The sequence below is a fragment of the Podarcis muralis genome, chromosome 11, assembly GCF_964188315.1.
Source record: "Podarcis muralis chromosome 11, rPodMur119.hap1.1, whole genome shotgun sequence".
NCBI lineage: Eukaryota > Metazoa > Chordata > Lepidosauria > Squamata > Lacertidae > Podarcis > Podarcis muralis.
Genome location: NC_135665.1, coordinates 50,720,026 through 50,732,232, shown reverse-complemented (window position 1 = coordinate 50,732,232; position 12,207 = coordinate 50,720,026). Strand labels below are relative to the sequence as shown.

The window sequence follows — 12,207 nt, the reverse complement described above, 5'->3', positions numbered from 1 at the left end:
CCCCTAGGTGTTATAGTGCTATCCTCAGGTTTTTAAAAATATATTTGACTATGCGATGATCAAGCTAAAGGGAAAAAAAGATTTCTGTACTGTCTTACCAAACATATGGGTGCATGGAAGTACCACTGAAGGCATCTACAACAGCAGTAGCACAGGAAGTCACCCAACAGGCCATTCCATGGGCAGATGGAGCTGAGCCAGTCCAGGATGTGCTGGATCTTAACCCAGACCCACTGGACTTGATTTGTCTTGATCACTGCACCAACTTCAGGCTGGCACAGCGATTTGCCTGTCCCCATGCCCCCTGCCAGCATGAGTGACAGGGCTGAAGATGTGGCGGTAGATCCGCTACCCTATTACATTTCACCGTTACTCAAGTGAGGGTCTGTTCTGTGAATTACTGACCTAAACTACATAACAGTTATACATGCACATTCTTACTCTATATTTAACATATTCTATCGCCCATCATGTTTTAAAAGGTAAAAGACTCAATTTCACAAGTATTATGGTCTATCCATTAAGTACCTGGTAATTTTGTGTAGTGACTGGAGGTGGCGGCGGGGGAGCTTCTTGCTGTCTCTGTGTATAACCATAGTCTGTTGCTGTATGTGCCGTTGGGTAACCTCCATAGGCTGCTGCTGTTGCAGCAGCTGCAACGGCCACTGGAGCAGGCCTTGCAACTGCAACCGTTGCTGCTGCTGGGGCATAGGCAGCAGTAACTGTGTGTGCAGCTACAGGAGCCTGATGGACAGTGTAGCTTGCAACCGTAGTTGGATGGGAATAGGCTACACCTGAAGCTGGCTGCTGGCTGTAATAGAAAGACAAACACAAAAAATATGATGATGTTGTAATGAAGCCAGATGCCTAATAGCAAAGCTGCTTAAATTGTCCAAGTTTAAGCCTAGCTAAAAAAAAAAAAGGCTAAACTAAGTCTGAAACACAAGCACAGTGACCAAGAGTTTAAATAAGTCGTGGAATTCCCATTTCTCAAAACCTTTCAATGGGGCCTTTCACTTTTATGATCTTGGAAAAGCTCAGTTGCGCAAACATCTGGCAAACGTCACAAGGTTAGCGAAATCGGCACTGAACATTAATGTTACTCTAAAGCAAAATAATTTAGAGCACAATCCTATGCATGTATACTCATCAGATGTAAATCTCACCAGGAGTTAATTGCCAGGAAAGTGCACAGGATTGCATCCTTAACCAATGAACCATTTTTAACAAAATATAATTTTGAGAGAATGTTTTTTGATGTAAAACAAACTTACATAAACCAGAAGTGGAGAACCTCCAACCCACAGGCCAAACCTGCCCTACGGGGAATCCCCGTTTGGTTCCGATGTAGTTTGGGGCAACCCACACGCTTGAAATCCTTTTGCAAGCAACCTTACAGTGCTCTCTGAACCCCTGATGTTTGAACATTTAGAGAGGGCTGTTTGCAAAAGGGCTTTCGAATTGCCCACACTGTGCTTTAAAGTCCGAAAACCAGGGCTGCAAACCAGCGTAACCTAATGACAGTGCGACATCAGTTGATTTGACAGGTAGGGAGATACTGGCTAGAAATGCTTACCCACACCTGCTTTAAAGACATGTATAGATCAGTCAGGTACTTGGTTTTATAGCTATAGTACATCTAAGAAAAGTACGATTTCACAACCTCCATATAAAACAACTACTGTGGAGTAAATGCTTCCAAACACTCTGCAGTGCAATAGAACCAAAGAAACAGAGTCAGACACAGATTCCTAGAATGCTCCCAGGAAATGGAAAGCCTCAAAAAAGCACACCTGAAAATGTATTTGCAGCTAATTTCCTTCATGGGAAAGTATTTTCATCTCCTACACTAACACATACAGAGAAAAGTCATGTAAGCACCATATTCATGTAATTATAAACATTTAGATCACTGGTAAGCAACCTTGATAGCTGTGTGGGCCACATTTGTTTGAGGGCCATGTACAAATTAACGCTCCCCCGCACACAGATAGAGGGTAAGGAGGGATGATACATGATCCCGTCATGTGTCTCTCATGCTCCCCAGCAGACTGGCACTGAAAATCAAGCTTCCTCCACCCCCAGCCCATCAAACAGCTGTTTAGCATGCTGTGGGAAGAACAACTGCAAGTGAAGGAAGACCCACCGGGAGTCATCCCTGTGCATCTTCTTATCCATATAAACTGGGTTCCTTGCAGCCTGACAAACAGCTCTTTGACAGGCTGAAAAGAACATGTGGCAGGAGCTGAATCCCAGGATAGAAGGCTAGGAATTTCGTAGCAGGCCACAATAAGGCAGTGCATTGTCAACTTGCAGGCAGGGTCCATTTTCATTCTTGTATAGCATTTAGTAATTTTAGGTGCACTATTTTGTATTACAAGCATAGCAATGTTGAGTGCAGTTCAATTCCTTCCCACTCACATTTCTGACCATACCATTATCCAGCATCCTGGGTCCACCGAACATCTTATTTTAATTGGGCTGTTCAGGGGTGAGGGGCACTAGTGTCAAAGTCAGCTACATTAAAAAACTGTTTTTCTCTACTGATTTCTAGAGGCAGCTCTTACTTCTATTCTGATGACATTTAAATAGGCTGTTTGGGGGAAGGGGTCCTTTTTTGTAGTTTTGGGGTTAATCAGAGACATGTGTTTGGTTACTCCTTCCTCATTCATGTGTGGAGCAATTGCGACTACATAACCTCAAACACTCAAAAACAAACTGGTATAAGTATATATATGATATGATAGTATAATTAGGAAAAAAGGAAGATTCAGCTGAATCTACAGAGAAAGTAAGAAAATAATAATAAACAACATATCCTTCATGAAACAATCATTCTAGCAACCTTCAATGACAACTCTTATCTTGCAAGAATTGTCCAGAAAATACCCCAAAAGGATTTTTTTTTGAAAATGCCATCTTTGAAGAAAAGTTTCAAAGTAGCAACATAATTGTGCATACACTCTCCCCACAAAATGCTTAAATGCAAAACATAAGTAGGCTCACAGAATGCTAAAAAAGTGATTTTAGGCAAGTGAAGCCAACATTTTCATTATTTTGAGAAGGCAGGCAGTGAAATGTCATTCATTATAATAATGATGAAGCAGCAAATCAAAAGTATATATACCATTTAGAAATATTTGAAATGTTTCATGTGAAGAAAATGTATTTTGTTATGGCACAGAATGAACAGCCTTAACATTATTCTTTCTAAGGCTGGTATAGTTCTGTTACCACATTTACTTTAGCAAACCTGTTCCCCTTGCGTCTGCCACAACCCGCAGAGCCAGTGATCGAGTTTGCAAGAATTTACAAATTGTAGGATTTGACCTCCTACCTCCTGGGTAGAGAAGCCTCCCACAACCTTGTATTCTGAGGCACACTGGCAAGAACTAGTAACTTCTGCTAATCCCCTTTAAGCAGAAACTGTGTGCAAAAGGAGACAGTTAAAATAGTGTCTCAAACCACCAATTCTTCTCTTCTCTTTGGTCTGAATAATTTCTCATGACAACTGATCTATGCATAGCCTGTTCCTTGTTGACTCCATTCTTCTACTAATCCCCCCACACATACATAATTTAGTACTGAATCAACATTTTTAGAGATTCTTTTCATCTGTGATCATGCCTAGGAAGTTGTGTGTGTGTCCCCCCCCCCCTTTCTAATGGGAATCAGTAGTTATGTCATTTTTATTAGCAATAAGCTATCACTGTCATAGAAACATTTTGTATCACTATAATACCATGGTAATTCATAGTTTGTAAAATAATTTCTGATGCTCTTCTTTATAGCTGTATTAAAGCATGCCTAAACTCTAGAGAGGTTTTTACAGAATGGAGGCAACTGTTCTGTTCTAATCACTATTTCTGCATATGGAGTAATTCCATCCTCTACCTAAAACTTTGCTGTATCTTTGCTGTATTTGAAGCTCTTCCAAAGAAGTATTCTAATTAATTGTGATGAAGTTTAGATCTCTTATAAGAAAAATAAGTAATTTTATATTCCTTCAGAGTTTCAAATAAAAAGTAACGTCCTTTACTTAAAATACAGAGAATGTTGGACATATAGTAAAATCTGGATAAGAAATATAACAGCCCAGATTTTTTATTTTGCCAATGAATAAAAACCAAGTCCCAACAGATAGGTTTTGTTTTAAAATGTACCAGAGTCATTCAAAGTTTTGATCTACAAAGCCCTATACAGCTCAGGACCTCAATATCCTAATGAAATACTTCTCCTAACTTGATCAGGCTGGGAGTGCCTTTCACCAATTTTATTTGGCATGCCATTACAGTCATCTTGGGGTCAAGATAACCTGGCCACTGTAGTACATGCCCTACAAACCTTGAGAATAGATTACTATAATACGCTCTGCGTGGGGCTTCCCGTGGCCCTGGTCCAGAAACTTAACCTGGAGCAGAATGAAATGGCAATGCTGCGTGATGGGGGAGGACAGCCGACAGCATGCGACAGCCTTGCTATAAAAAATTCTACACCAGCTGCTTGTAGGCCATAGAGCCCGGTTCAGGGTTCTTGTATTAATCATTACTGAGATAATTTTGTATTGTTTCTACAGTATATGATGTTTTATTGTATTCACATATACCGGTATATTCCGCACTGTCTTGCTATTTTATTTGAGTGGACAATATATAAACAAATATAAAATACATTCTATATTGTTGTTTTATTGTTAAAGGTGAGGGTGGCTTTTTGTTATATATGCCACCTAAATAAGTTTTGTATGAGGCACTAACTGTTTTCCATAGGCTATAGAGCAGGGGTCAGCAAGGTTAACCTTGCCTGGTCCAGCATCTGCGTTGACGTGATTTCCAGCACTGCGGAAGCAAGTCCCCGTGCCATGCTGGTTTAGTGCAGCGTGCGGGGACTCACCAAGTGGGTGGCTCGGTTGGGGGCGGGGCGGGAGCCGGTTAATCGACCCCCGTGGGCCGCTTGCGGCCCATGGGCCTTAGGTTGCCGAACCCTGCTATAGAGTCAACAAAATGCAAGAAATGAGCAGTGAATTTCTGAGAAGTGGCAACAATATTATTTCCAGTAATTACAGAACTGGAAAATCTATTTGGGCTTTCGACAATTCAGAGTTGTACTTCTTCAAATGGAACATTGGAAAGGCAGATTTGGCAAGTCTGCAAGTACAACTGTTACACTGTGGCTAGAGAGAATTCCATCACGTTAGAAATCTTACACAGGGAACAGAATACCCATGCATTATTATTAAGACTCAAGACCAAATAATGAAGAAGTCTGTAAAGTATATTTCTGCTGTACTATGTAAAACGCCGAATCAAGCGAAATAAACTGAAGGTTGGCTACATACCTTTCAAAAATGTTATTTCCAACAATATGGACAAGATCTCAAGCACCATGCAGAATACATGCAGATGCACATTTCCCCATTTCGAAAAGCCATTCTACTTTCAGGAAACCACTTCACAAGGAGGAAGCACCCCTAGCCCTCTCCCCAGATTTGAATAGCTTTGCACATGCAGTTCTTTGGATCTCAGCCTCTGTTTATATCAGGAATATACACTTTTAAGACTGTGCCATGAAATATGCAATTGTTTACCATGAAAAAGCAACTGATTTTAGTTAATAAAATACAGTTCCAATTATTAAAACCTAAGAGGTGTAGGTATGATCTAGCAGCTGTAAATAATCCTGAAACAATAAAAGCATTCTATGTGGATATTCATTTGAAGCAAGAGAATGATTAGACCAGGCATCCCCAACCTCTGGCCCTCCAGATGTTTTGGACTACAATTCCCATCATCCCTGACGACTGGTCCTGTTAGCCAGGGATCATGGGAGTTGTAGGCCAAAACATCTGGAGGGCCAGAGGTTGGGGATGCCTGGATTAGACAATTGCCATCAATTGACAAGTTTTCAAGTTCAAGGTTTACCTCTAAGACATTCTAATTATACAAGAGGTCACAAAGTTGGTTAAGTAAATTTATATATAAAGTAGTGCTGTCATTACAGTTATCTCCACTATGCCAAAATCTGACAAAAATACAAATTGTTTTAAATTGGAGGTATTTACACAGTAAACAAAACAATTTAACAAAATGGCCAAATTCTTAAAGAGGAGATAGACTGTCTTTCAGATGTAATAAATGTTCCTTTCACTGTGGATAATTTCAGCTAAGCGAGGCACTGTATGTGCATGCTATTTTGAAGTTATGTAATTAAAAAGTTAGGAAATTTATCATCTCTTTCAAAATCATTCCATTTCAAGTTTCATTTGGTAACACCTGTTCCCGAAATTATGAAAAATTGCACAACCACACCATACTGAACACTTAGTTTAAGAGTTCCCTCAAAATAGTGTACGTATTTATAGTTTTTAGAGCCAAGTCATCACAAAACAACATACATCTTTTACAAAAATGTAAAATACACGAGGCACATAATATACTATGAGAAAGCTGCTCTGAATCACACAAGCCATGAATTCTTAAAGTCTGCATTGAGGGGGCCTAAAGGAAACACTGTCAGTTCTTAATAATGAGTATGTCAGACTATAGCCTTTGTCTTTGTAAACTTTATATTGTAAACCACCCTATGATCTTTGGATGAAGGGTGGAATAGAAATTTAATAAATAATAACAAACTTCCATTTTTTTGCAGCAGGGCACAAATATTCAGCTGGGGTTGGATTCTAACATTCATTCGGGAAGTTCCAGGAATGAAACTTTCCTACGCCCTCTTTATTTTTCAAGCTACCCTTTGGAGGCTTTGGAGAGGCGGGAACTTCTTCCATGAACTTCCTTAACTTATTTTAGGATCCAAAGCCCTGGATGATAAGCCATCAGTCCTTACAGCCTGCCTATATTTTATCTTATTTATTTTGAATATTAAAAATTAGTCTAAGATACCACAGAACTCTGCAATAGGTTTTGGAAGCCAAATATTTAAGGGAGGCAGGAGCAATAATCCGTTTAGAGGATACTGAATGCATACAGAACACAAAAGTCAGTATGTAGTGGGAGAAATATAGTTGGAAAATACAGGTTTTCCAAGGCCTGGCGGTGGAGAGTAAGGGAAGGAGTGTGGTTGCAGAACGCATTTAAAGCTGCAACCCTGTGTCTGTTTGCTGGAAAGCAAGTTTCACTGAACAATCTGGGGATACCTAAATATAGAATTGTAGAGCTGCAAGGGACCCCCAGGGTCATCTAGTCCGACCCCCTGCAATGCAGGAACCTCCGCAAGATGATCCATGACAGATGGCCCTCCAACCCATAGCTGTCAACGTTTCCCTTTCTTTAAGGGAAATTCCCTTATTCCGAATAGGATTCCTCGCAAAAAAAGGTAAAAGTTGACAGCTATGCTCCAACCTCTGCTTAAGAGCCTCCAAGGAAGGCGAATTAATCCTTCCAGCAGAGTCTGTTCCATTGCCGTGCAGCTCTCGCTACCAGAGTCTTCTTCATTAGCATGCGCAGGATGGGGCTGGAAGGGCGGAGTGGAGAGGCGGCGGCAGAATAACCAGGCTGGAGGGGAGGAGGAGGCGGATCCAGCCCTACGGCAGGACGGGGAGCCCTTATTCCAATGCACGACCCGAAGCAGGCCTGACGCCGCCGGCTCCGCCCCCCGTGGCGGCACACAACACGCAGCAACACCTCCGCACGAGCACGCACACGCGCCGGCGTTTGCACGCATCTCCTCTCCAAGGTCTCCGCTGCGCCAGGGAATAAGGGGGGCCGGGGAAACACCTCCCCCCCCGCCCGCCCGGCTCCTCTTTACCTGTACTGGGCAGCAGCCCCGGTGTGGGTGAACCCGAAGTAGTTGCCGGTGGCCATTTTGGCATCTTCCCCCAGCCGGCTGGGCACTGCAGCAGCGATATGGAGGGGAGAGGAGAGAGAAAAAGAGAGAGGGGCCTTGTCAAAAACCAGCACACCTGAGGCGAGAGGCCGCCTCGCCGCCGCCCCTCCTTGCCGCCCTCCGACCGGCTCGCCAAAGCGGCCGTTACTCACCATAGGTGAAAGAGACTACCGGGCATATGGGAATCATGAGTCCGGGCTGACAGAAATGGCGGCGGTGGAAACACACTCTCTACCTCCGGCGCTCGCCCCGCTCCGAGGACGACGCCGCTACTACTGCTGCTGCTGCAGCTGCTGCTCCGGGTTCACTGGTTCCGACGCCACCAACGTCGCAGGCAGGCAGGCAGGCGCGCAGGTCGCTGGCTCGTCTGGCTCTCCCCTCCCACACGCCGCCCGCCGACCGACCTACGAGGATTCAACGGGCGAACTGAGGAGCCAGGCCTCTCCGTGGCGCATGCGCGGCACTTGCTAGGTTGTAAAACAGGGAGAGGGGACGGCGGGAAATGTAGTTCTTCTCCTTCCTCCCCCGCCATCCTTCTTGGGTTTCTCTTGGTCGCCGCGAGGCAGGAACGTGACGCGGGCGGAAGCTTTCGGCGCGTGCGCCCGAGGCGTGCGGAGGCTGCCGGGAAACGTAGTTTTCTGGCCAGGGCGCGGTTTCTTCTCCATTCCAGTGCATTTTCCTTACCCGGCCTTTTACGAAGTGGAGTGCACTGTGTTGTGTTAGTAAAATCACATGGAGACACTCCAGACTTTGTTTGAAAGAAACTTGACCCAAAAGTGCTCACGATGAGAAGCCCACAATCCAGTGCACAAGCCATTGATATCAGTGGGTTAAGTAAGCATATCGTACTTCTGCTGAATTGTGACCCATTTTTGCAATTTAGTGCTCTAATAAAGATATGATCAGTAGGACTAAAATTGTGTTTCTCAGATACATTGTGTGATAGGAATTTTGAGGTCTAGGTATATGGTAATGTTCATAACTGCACATACATAGATCAAGCACAGGAAGACTGTCCTGAAGCCATTTTTTGATTCCTAAACTGAGCAAATGTTTCTCTGCATGGTCAAAGTGGAAAAACCTCCCCATTGTCTTTTCCTTCACAAATCCTGTCTTAAGGGTATGTCTGTGTTTGAATAAGGGTTCGTAATTATCATTATGAAAGACTGGCCAGGCTCCTCAGGCAATCCAATCAAGTAACCTGCCAGACAGGAAATAAACAAGTGACAGGAGAAAAACAAAATGTAAATGTTCTGTTTTAGACCACCTTTTCTGTGATGTATCTGAGAGGTGGTCTTAGGTTACACCCCTTCTGTGATGCATGTATAATATTTCTGGGGGTGGTCTTGATCTACAGGATGGGAATTTCAAAAGTCTTTATAAACCCTTGCACAGCATTTTTGTGGGTCCTCCTCCTTTCCTGCGAGTGAGGGGAGCACCCTGTTGCAACAGATCAATAGCTGCTTTGCTTCTCAATATTCTCTGGTTGGCCTCTGTTATTTTCTCCTACCAATAGGGAACCTATGTAAGGACTCTATATGGGCTCTTGGATACCCCATAAGGGAAAAGGGCATATTTTTGTTTACAACAATTGCATATGATTGATAAATTTAATTGTTATTGGTAGATCTCTTATTACAGTATTATGGCTATAACACTGTTATTGGACAGCAATATCCAACTCCCCACTTCAGTTGCACATCAGTATTCCCTTGCAGCCTCTCCAGGGATAATAATTGTGCCATTGTTACCAAGCTGCTGTGTGGGATTCAAAGACCTTTCTTCAAGCTCACAGTTCTGTTCTTTTTCCAGCTTTCAAATCATAATGTGGTTTTTCCTTACGCCTCCACTGCTGAGTCACTTGTGGTGTACAACAATAATCTGCCATCTTCTAGTCAGCACCAGCCTGGAGCCAGAACACTGTAGGGCAGGGGAACCCCATTACCAGGCCCAGTACAGGGAGCAAGGGGAGTTAGTGAAGCTTGCCAAACATCCTGAAACTACACCCTGGAATATGCTTAATGTGGTATGACTACAGATTCAGACATTTCCATGTTTTAACTGGTTCATATAAGCTCCAGAAATTCCACACTTAACAAACAGAGTAGAGACAGTGGTGATTTAGAGCAGAAGTCTAGATCAGGATGATCTGTGCATGTCTGATATCACAAAGCCTCCAACCCTGAACCTACTTGAGAGAAGGAAACAAACTAGTATGTGCTCTAGATAGGGTGCAATAAAAGGAAGCAGGTGGTGGAACAGCAAAGACAGCTATAAAACTGCTCAATATGGCACTTAATATTGCAACACCTCATTTTACTCAATTCCATGTCACTCTGTGAAGATGATTTCCTAGCGATTGCATCTTGTCAAAATGCTGCTGGGCAGCTCTTTGGCTCTGCTTCTAAGATGGGAAATCCAAGCACACATCAAGGGTGTAAATTGACAATACTGGCACTTAGGGGATATTCTCTATGGCATTGCTGGCAATGAATGACCCAATTTCTCTCCCAACTTTTGAAAATTTTACAAGCTGAATTTTGTTGGCTTTGCGATTCTTTAGGAGTCAACACCTCAGATGTGCTGTTCCACAGGTACTCCCACAGACCTTAATTTTAAAAGTTGCAGAAAATGAAACACTAACACCAGGGCTTTTTTTAGGGGTACTCAACGGTATGCAGTACAGCACCTCTTTTTCTTGTTGTTAAAAAGTGTGGCACTTACAGAGTACAGGCATCTCTTTTTCTAGAAAACAAAGCACTGACTAATACAGTCTGAAGGCTCCTCTATTTATTCATGTTCTCTCAACCTGAGGCCGGAGCAAGGAAGGGGCATTCATATTCCATTCCAGAGTGGCAGCTCTGCTTGCCTATATTGCAGCAAAAACAAGGGAGTCTTGCAGCACCCCAAAAGACGAACAACTTTTTATAGCAGGAACTATTGATAGATTTTTTAAAATTATAATTATAATTAAGTTTTAATTATAACAATGTTTACCCGGTAATTAGTTTTTTAATAGTTGCACGCCCATGTTTTTAGCTGTTCTTACTTTAAATATAGGGACGTGGGTGGCGCTGTGGGTTAAAGCCTCAGCACCTAGGACTTGCCAATCGAAAGGTCGGTGGTTCGAATCCCCGTGGCGGGGTGCGCTCCCGTCGTTTGGTCCCAGCGCCTGCCAACCTAGCAGTTCGAAAGCACCTTCGGGTGCAAGTAGATAAATAGGGACCGCTTACCAGCGGGAAGGTAAACGGCGTTCCGTGTGCTGCGCTGGCTCGCCAGATGCAGCTTGTCACGCTGGCCACGTGACCCGGAAGTGTCTGCGGACAGCGCTGGCTCCCGGCCTATAGAGTGAGTTGAGCGCACAACCCTAGAGTCTGGCAAGACTGGCCCGTATGGGCAGGGGTACCTTTACCTTTTTACTTTAAATATAGAATGATGGTGATGATGATAAACTTCCACAGAATACAAGTGCCACATAATACCCACTCCACATTTGTAATAACTTTCAAAGTGGCAGCACCTGCACCTTGGAATTCCGTCTATTGTATTAAGATCAAGCCGGTGCTATACTCCTTTCCACGCCTGCTGGAAACATTTTAGACAAGCCTACCCAGAAGATTATAAAGTTGAGACGACCTAAACCAGTTTCAATGTTTTAACCATTGTATGTTGTAAATAGAGACGTCACCTTGCCAACAAAGGTCTGTATAGTTAAAGCCATGGTTTTCCCAGTAGTGATGTATGGAAGTGAGAGCTGGACCATAAAGAAGGCTGATGGCCGAAGAATTGATGCTTTTGAATTATGGTGCTGGAGAAGACTCTTGAGAGTCCCATGGACTGCAAGAAGATCAAACGCATCCATTCTTAAGGAAATCAGCCCTGAGTGCTCACTGGAAGGACAGATCGTGAAGCTGAGGCTCCAGTACTTTGGCCACCTCATGAGAAGAGAAGACTCCCTGGAGAAGACACTGATGCTGGGAAAGATGGAGGGCACAAGGAGAAGGGGGCGACAGAGGACGAGATGGTTGGATAGTGTTTTCGAGGTTACCAGCATGAGTTTGACCAAACTGCGGGAGGTAGTGGAGGACAGAGGTGCCTGGCGTGCTCTGGTCCATGGGGTCACGAAGAGTCGGACACGACTAAACGACTAAACAACAACAACATGTTGTAAATCAGTGCTGTGATTTTTTCCTCAGTTTTATCGTGTTATTTTTTGAGGGTTTGAAAAATGAATTTGATAAATGAAATCTTCGATTTTTAATTTTTTTTATTTAAGATGGTTGATGCTGCACGCATTTCTACGTCCCACGAGTCACCCACACGCTTAAAACGCTCCTCGCTCTCCGAGCGCCTCGCCGCGCGCAGCGC

General features: G+C 43.5%; 1 protein-coding gene and 1 non-coding gene across 5 annotated transcripts in view; both read right to left on the bottom strand.

Moving 5' to 3' along the window:
• Positions 1–8,376, bottom strand: part of ZFR (zinc finger RNA binding protein) — a 33,474-nt gene extending 25,098 nt beyond the window's left edge. Inside the window, exons 1-3 of one of the 4 annotated variants that reach the window (XM_028749422.2) lie at positions 7,992–8,376; positions 7,762–7,846; positions 529–811 (exon numbers count right to left, since the gene is read on the bottom strand). In XM_028749422.2, coding sequence (XP_028605255.2) covers positions 529–811; positions 7,762–7,846; positions 7,992–8,028 — 405 coding nt within the window. In that variant the 5' untranslated portion in view covers positions 8,029–8,376. The remainder of the gene's footprint in view (positions 1–528; positions 812–7,761; positions 7,847–7,991) is intronic. The other 3 variants (XM_028749418.2, XM_028749419.2, XM_028749421.2) reach the window with 3 other exon arrangements.
• LOC114606942 (small nucleolar RNA SNORA66) lies at positions 3,169–3,305 on the bottom strand. Its single transcript, XR_003709016.1, has one exon. It is a non-coding gene; the product is annotated as a small nucleolar RNA SNORA66 (small nucleolar RNA).
• Positions 8,377–12,207: the final 3,831 nt, after the last annotated feature.